Source organism: Eimeria necatrix, genomic scaffold, assembly GCF_000499385.1.
Source record: "Eimeria necatrix Houghton genomic scaffold, Enh_scaff263, whole genome shotgun sequence".
Taxonomy (NCBI): domain Eukaryota; phylum Apicomplexa; class Conoidasida; order Eucoccidiorida; family Eimeriidae; genus Eimeria; species Eimeria necatrix.
This window is the reverse complement of record NW_013653188.1, coordinates 35,001-42,500: the sequence shown is the minus strand read 5'-3', so window position 1 is coordinate 42,500 and position 7,500 is coordinate 35,001. Positions and strand designations below refer to the sequence as shown.

Sequence of the window (7,500 nt, the reverse complement as noted above, 5' to 3'; positions counted from 1 at the left end):
CGGGGGGCCCCCGGCTCAGTCGGCTCACCCTGGCGTGGGTTTTGTTGAAGCAAATGATCCTTCTTGAATAAAACAAATAAAAAACTGAAAAATAGATTCAAAAAGAAGAAAAAAGAACTAAAAATGACCCAGAGACTGCCCTTTTGGAGGGGTGTTGCAGTGGCGGTGGTCTGCTGCAGTTGAGGTGTATGCGCAGCTCGAGGTGTACGGGCAGCTCGAGCTGTCCATACACCTCAGCTCGCTCCTTTATTCTCCTTTCCAGCCGTTTTATTTGTTTTATTTAAATCTATTTATGCAAAATAATGCAATTAAATCCCCTTCACACCTAAAATAGAAGGCCGTGGCTTCCTCGCGGCCACTGGTGCTGCTGCTGCTGCTGCTGCTGCTGCTGCTGCTGCTGCTGCTCGGCAGCCGACAGGCGGGATCCGTCTCCAGCTGCTGACCGTCTCTGCTGCTGCTGCTCCTCCCTTTTGTGCTTTTTGTTTGTAATAACTCTTTGGATTTATTTTAATTTGAACAAAGTTGAGTTTCATCCTTTGTGCCTATTTCCAGGTGTACGTACACCTGACCAGCCGCGACAGCTCCAGCCGCAACACTGCTGCTGCTGCTGCTGCTGCTGCTGCTGCTGCTGCTGCTGTCTCTGTCTTCTGCGGCTTCTCTGGCAGCTCCCGCGAGTTTCTTTTGGTTTTCTCGGTTGCTTCGTGTCACTCAGCAGCAGCAGCAGCAATGCAAGGCCACCAGCCAGCAGCAGCAGCAGCAGCAGCAGCAGCAGCAGAGGGGCCCCCCTCCGCCAGTGGCTGGACCCTCTCTTCCAGCTTCCAACCCGCAGAGGGGGGCCCCCTGGCCTTCGAGGGGGGCCCCCTGGCCCTGGAGGAGCAGCAGCAGCAGCAAGCGGAAGGTGAGTGCAGCAGCAGCTGCTGCTGTTGCTGCTGCAGCAGCAGCAGCAGCAGCAGCGCAGCAGCGGAAGCCAGGGCACAGAAGGGATTAAGGACACTAAGAGGAAAGACAATAATAAAAGCAAATAGGAGCTGCATGCAGCAGCAGCAGCAGCAGCAGCAGCAGCGCAGCAACGGAAATAAATAAAAGAGAAAGAAAAAGAAATTTATTTTCATTTTAAAAAGAACTCACAGACATGCAGCAGCAGATTAGCAGCAGCGTGAAATAACAGAGATAATTAGAAGCAAAACTAATAGGCTAAAGTACGGGCAAGGCCAGCATACACCGCTGCAGCTGCTGCTGCTGCTGCTGCTGCTGCTGCTGCTGCTGCTGCTGCTGCTGCTGTTGCTGCTGCAGCAGCGGCAGCTGCTGCTACTGCTCATGCGCTTTGTTTCCGGCCCTAAGATCTGACAAACTGGCTCTTTCTAGGCTCTAGGGTTTACAGCTGCTAAAATTAAAATTGCTGCTGCTGCTGCTGCTGCTGCTTCTGCTGCTGCTGTTGCTGCTGGTTCTGCTGCTGCTGCTGCTGGTTCTGCCCTCCTTCCGGTGCTGCTTCTACGGTGGCGTTGCCTGCTGCCTTTGCTGCTGCCACCGCGTGTGTTCCTGCTGCTGCTGCTGCTGCTGCTGCTGCTGCTGCTGCAGACTTCAGCAGCGCCAAGAAGATACTAAATAACGCGCTGCACCTGCTGCAGCAAGAGGGGCCCCTCGAAGCAGCAGCAGCACTCTTCCGCAGCAGGCCTTATGGGGAGAAGCTGCTGCGGTTCTTGGTCCACAGCTTCATAGGTAAGGCATGCATAGCAGCAGCAGCAGCAGCAGCAGCAGCAGCAGCAGCAGCAGCAGCGGGAAGACTTTTCCTCGCGGCCTTTGTGCCACTTGGCCGCTGCAGCAGCAGAGGCAGATGAACATGGATCCGACCTATGTGTGCTGCTTCGTTTTGCTGCTGCTGCTGCTGCTGTGCTGCTGCTGCTGCTGCTGCTGCTGCTGCTGCTGCTGCTGCTGCTGTGCTGCAGGGGCCTGCGCGCTGCTGGGCCTGGCGGTCGTGCTGTCTGTGCAAGTGCCCCGAGGCCTTGCTGCAGCAGCAGCAGCAGATAGTGTTTTGCTGCTGATGCTTCGGGCTCCAGCAGCAGGAATTCTCCTCAGCCTCTTTTTGTGGCTGCTCAGAGAAGCTTTTGCTGCCTACCGTAAGCCGCTGCTGCTGCTGCTGCTGCTGCTGCTGCTGCTGCTGCTGATGCTGTTTCTGCTGCTCCACTTTCGGGCGCTGTTCCTGCTGCTGCTGCTGCTGCTGCTTGTTTTTCGGCTGCTGTTCCTGCAGCTGCGGCTGCTGCTCGTTTTTCGTGTGCTGCTGCTGCTGCTGCTGCTGCTGTTTTTCCTGCTGCTGCTCGTTCGTCGGATGCTGTTCCTGCTGCTAGTGCTGCTGCGATAGCTTCGGCTATTGACTCTGCTGCTGCGGCTTCTCCACTTGGTGCCCGTGGCGCTGCTGCTGCTGCTGCTGCTGCTGCTGCTGCATGTACTTTTGCTGGACACTTAGCTGCTGGACGTGCTGCTGCTGCTATACTGCTTCCATAGCCGTTAATATTGCTTTTGCTGCTGCTGTGGATGGGCGGCTGCTACACTCCAGCAGCAGCAATGCTTGCTGTTCCTGCTGCTGCTGCTCTCCGCTGCTGCCTCAAGAACGCCTTATTCGACTGGATTGTTGCGCCCAGCAGCAGCAGCAGCAGCAGCAGCAGCAGCAGCAGCAGCAGCTCCACTGGCTGTGCGTACGCCGCTGCAGAAGACGACAGCAGCAGCAGCAGCAGCAGCAGCAGCAGCAGCTACAAGGATCAGCTCCGCCCTTATGTCCAGGAGGCCCTTAAGGGCCCCAACTTCTTCGGACTCCCAGATGGTAAGGGCCTCAAACCCTTCCCTAGGGGCCCCCCTGGGGGCCCCCCTGGGGGCCCCCCTCGGGGCCCCCCTGGGGGCCCCCCTGGGGGCCCCCCTGGGGGCCCCCCTGGGGCCCCCCTGGGGGCCCCTCTGAAGGCCCCCGAGTAGCATTTTAGTCTTGGGGGCCCCTGCCCATCCTTGTATGGAATAGGGGGCCCCTGGGGGCCCCCAAATCATCATATAGAAGCCCCGAAGCCTTTAGGGGCCCCTTGGGTACCCATTGGGGGCCCCTAGGCTCTCTGGGGGCCCCCTAGTACCCTTTGGGGGCCTCCCCGGTGCCCTTGGGGGGCCCCTAGGCTGCTGCTGCTGCTGCTGCTGCTGCTGCTGCTGCTGCTTAATGGGTATTCTAGGGTACTCTTTTGGGGCCCCAAAGCTCTCTGGGGGGCCCCCAGAATGGCTCTGGGGGCCCCTCGCGGGGGGCCCCCTTAGGCTGCTTGGGGCCCCATTGGGGCCCCCCGGGGGCCCCCTGGGGGCCCCCTGAGGGTACAGAAACCCCAATGGGGGCCCTTGAGAGGGGGTTTGGGCTTTCAACCATAGGGCAGCAGCAGCAGCTGATGCTGCTGCTGCTAGTGCTGCTGCAGTGCGGCTTGTTCTTGTTGTGAACATGTGCTGCTGCTGCTGCTGCTGCTGCTGCTGCTGCTACTACTGCTGCTGCTGCTGTGTTGCGGGTCTGTCGCAGTTGGAGCGTCGGAGTCTTATGAGATTTTGCCGACCACAAGCCAAACTGTTGTGGACCCACATAGCAGCAGCAGCAGCAGCAGCAGCAGCAGCAGCAGCAGCAGCAGCATACTCCACTGTGTGCTGCGGCTACTCGGGCAGCAGGACAGGGAGCAGCAGCCTTTGCTGCAGCGGGCGCTGCTGCTGCTGTGCATGTGGGGCGACGGAGTGATATTTTTCTCTGTGTGTGGTTTGCTGCTGCTGCTGCTGCTGCAGCTGCGCGCTGCGCTGCTGCTGCTGGCCGGCAGCCCCTTCCTCGCAGCAGCCTGCTGCTTCTTAACAGCAGCAGCAGCAGCAGCAGACCGAGCCCTTGCTAGGTTCAGCAGCAGCAGCCAAGAAGACTGGGAGACGCAAAAGGCCCTTAACCAGCGGCTCCTGGGGGCCCCTGTGGGCCCCCCTGCTGCTGCTGCTGCTGCTGCTGCAGTGGGCTGCTACGTGCTGCCAGACTGCAGCAGCAGCGGGGGCCCCCAAACCTACTTAGAGGGGGGCCCCCAAGTTTTCAGGGGGGCCCCCGTGGAGTGCTACGGGGCCCACGTAGAGACGGACCCCCGGGGGGCCCCCCACCCAAGCGAGCTGCAGCAGCAGCAGCAGCAGCTGCAGCAGCAGCAGCTGCAGCAGCAGCAAGAGAGCACGTACTACCCCAACGCAGAGGCCTTTAGAGAGAGCTTCCGGGCAGCTGCAGCAGCTGCAGCTGCTGCTGCAGCTGCTGCACAGCAGCAGCGGCAGCAGCAGCAAGTGCAGCAGGAAAAAGCCGGGGAGCAGCAGCACATCGGGTCCAGGCCTCTGTCTTTGGCGGAGCCGTCGCCACCTAGCCAGTTCTACGAGCAGCAGCAGCAGCAGCAGCTGCAGCAGCAGCAGCTGCTGCAGCAGCAGCAGCAGCTGCAGCAGCAGCAAATGGAAGACAACAATCTAGACAGTGACGAAGAAGCCTCAGAAACAGTCGAGACTGTCTCAGTCCACACAGAGACTCCAGTGTCTATCCTACGCAGCGAGGCTTCCTGAAGGTTTGCTGCTGCAGCTATCCTGGCAGCAGCAGCAGCAGCAGCAGCAGCAGCAGCAGCAGTACCAGCAGCAGCAGCAGCAGTGCAGCAGCACCGACGGCAAAAGCGTGTCCAGAGAAGACTGAGTTCTGCACCGACGGCGAATGCGCGCAGCAGCTAAAATAGCCAGCTAGCTATCTGGCTAGCTAGCTCTCTGGCTGGCTGGCTAGCTAGCTAGCTAGCCTTCTGATTAGCTAGCTGTCTAGCTAGCTGTCTAGCTAGCTGGCTAGCTAGCTGGCTAGCTAGCTGGCTAGTTAGCTGGCTAGCCAGCTGTCCAGCTAGCTGTCCAGCTATCTGGCTAGCTGTCTAGCTAGCTGGCTAGCTAGACAGCTGGCTCGATGCCTAGCTAGCTGGCTAGCTAGCTATTTGTCTAGCTAGCTAGCTGGCTAGCTAGTTGACTAGCTAGTTAGCTGCCTGCCTAGCTAGCTAGCTGCCTAGCTAGCTGGCTAGCTAGTTGACTAGCTAGTTAGCTGCCTAGCTAGCTAGCTGCCTAGCTAGCTGGCTGCCTCGCTAGCTAGCTGCCTAGCTAGCTAGCTGCCTGGATAGCTAGCTGCCTAGCTAGCTAGCTAGCTACAGGGCTCACAGGGGCCCCCCAAGCTCGCCTTTGGCCCTTCTAGATTTCTAAAGTCCTAAAAGTCTTCCCAAAAGATTTAAATAGCCAATAGGGCCCCCCAAAGTTTCATGTGAAGCTTATTGTACCTTTTATACCCCTTGGGGGCCCCTGCGGGGCTTCAAGGGGGCCCCTTTAGCGCCTTGGGGGCCCCTTAAGGCCTTTCTGGGGGCCCCTCAAGACCCTTCTGGGGGCCTCTAAAGAGCCTCATGGGGGCCCCTAAAGTGCCTTCTGGGGGCCCCTAAAGTGCCTCCTGGGGGCCCCTAAAGGGCCTCATGGGGGCCCCTAAAGGGCCACCTGGGGGCCCCTAAAGGGCCTCATGGGAACTCCTAAAGGGCCCCCCGGGGGCTTTTAGTCCCTTGGGGCCCCTCTACCCCAAAAAGGCCCCGCAAGTACCTTTTTGCGCTTTTTGGGGGCCCCTTGGGGGCCCCTTCGGGGCCCCTTGGGGTCTTTGGGGCCCCCAGGGGGCCCCTGAAGCTGCTTCAGTTCCCAAAAGACGATCCCAGGGGGCCCCAAAAGACGATCCCAGGGGGCCCCAAAAGACGATCCCAGGGGGCCCCAAAAGGCGATCCCAGGGGGCCCCAAAAGACGATCCCAGGGGGCCCCAAAAGACGATCCCAGGGGGCCCCAAAAGACGATCCCAGGGGGCCCCCAAGCCAGGGGGGGCCCCACAGCTGTGGGGTTCTGTGGGGACCCCAGACTCCCAAAAGGGGCCCAAGCGCATGCACAAGAACTGAGGAGGGGGGCCCCCCAACAGGCACCAAGGGCTAAGGATAGAGGTTTAGGGTTTAGGGTTTAGGGTTTAGGGTTTAGAGAGAGCAGAGGGGGATGAAGACATGCAAAGGGAGATAATGAAAGACAAAGACAACTGGACCATTGGTCTCCTAATGAGGCCCTGGTGCTGCAGATTAGTTTGGGGCCCCCGTGGTTTTGGGGGCCCCCTGGGGGCCCCCCGAGAGAGCCTCTGGGGGCCCCACAGGGCCCCCAGCTCTAGGGACCTTAAGGGGGCCCCCAGCGTGAAAGAACCCTCGGGGGCCCCCTTCATGAGGCCCCCTTTGGGGGCCCCCCGCATGCGGTGGCTCTAAGAACCCCTGAATGGTTACTGAGGGGGCCCCCCGGGAACTCCTGGGGCCCCCGGGGGCCCCAGGGGGCCCCCAGGGGGCCCCACTGGGTCCCCGGGGGCCCCGGGGGCCCCCAGGAGACCTCGGGCGTGGGGCACCCGAAGGACCTGAACCCCAGAGAGTTGGACTTTGCCAGCGAACTCTCCTCCATCGTAAACCCTAAACCCTAAACCCTAAACCCTAAACCCTAAACCCTGAGCTTGGGGCCACGGGCGAAGTGGCTCTTCCAGGGGTTGAGGTCACCTGGGGGCCCCTGGTGACCAGCTGCGTAATTATAGGGGTTTTTCATTTTAAAGTATTTAATTTTAAATTAAAAATACCATTAACTGCAGCACAGAATATAGATCTTCAGCTTCTGCTGCAGTTTACCTCCAGTTGGGAGCCCTGGGGGCCCCCGGGGGCCCCCAGGGGCCCCCAACAAGGTCACCGCCTAAGACTCTGGGGGGCCCCCTGGGGGCCCCCCGAGAGGCACAAGAAGGCGGGGGGCCCCAAACCTAATTATAATTGAAAGGGTACTTAAAAAAGAGGTGTAAATACACCCTAGCAGTCTGATTAGGGCCCCAGGGGCCCTCAACAGGACAAAAAAGCCTCAGCTGGGGGGCCCCCCGGGGCCCCCGGGGGGCCCCCAAAAGAAACAAGGGAAGAGGGGCCCCCCTACAGGGTACTGGGGGCCCTGGGGTCTTAGCTGTAGCTCGCCGCAGCCACAGCTGTCCGCCTTATAAGCCTTATGAGTATAACGGGGGGCCCCCCAGGGGGGCCCAAGAGGGGCCCCCAGGGGGGCCCCCATGGGGGCCCCCAGAGGGGCCCCCAGGGGGACCCCCAGAGAGGATCCAAGGGAGGCCCTCGGGCCAACATACAGTTTCGGAGAGTGCTGCTGCCCGTGCTGCTGCTGCTGCCGCTGCTGCTGCTGCCGCTGCTGCTGCTGCTGCCACCGGGGGGAGGTTTTGCTGCGCATGCCACGCTGCTGCCGCGGGGGCCTGCTGCGCTGGCAGCAGGGCTAAACCCTATGGGGGGCCCCCCGGGGGGGCCCCCCGTAGGGTTTGGCTCTTATGTGGGGCCCCCGTGCTCAGTAGCTTTTATTTGGCCTCAGGCTTGCTTCCCTGCCGCTGCAGCGGGTGCAGCAGTAGGAGCAGCAGCAGCAGCAGCAGCAGCAGCA

The 7,500-nt window shown here is 60.6% G+C and overlaps 2 protein-coding genes across 2 annotated transcripts in view; both read left to right on the top strand.

The window, feature by feature from the left end:
- Positions 1-726: 726 nt before the first annotated feature.
- On the top strand, positions 727-1,083 carry ENH_00036120 (hypothetical protein, conserved; the record flags this gene model as incomplete). Its single annotated transcript, XM_013580422.1, has 1 exon — positions 727-1,083. One exon carries the CDS (start codon positions 727-729, stop codon positions 1,081-1,083), a length of 357 nt encoding a protein of 118 aa, XP_013435876.1.
- A 6,267-nt stretch (positions 1,084-7,350) lies between these two features.
- Positions 7,351-7,500, top strand: part of ENH_00036110 (S-adenosyl-methyltransferase mraW, putative) — a gene marked incomplete at both ends in the record, with an annotated part of 669 nt that continues 519 nt past the window's right edge. Inside the window, one exon of the mRNA XM_013580421.1 lies at positions 7,351-7,500. This exon is cut by the window's right edge and continues 519 nt beyond it. Coding sequence (XP_013435875.1) covers positions 7,351-7,500 — 150 coding nt within the window.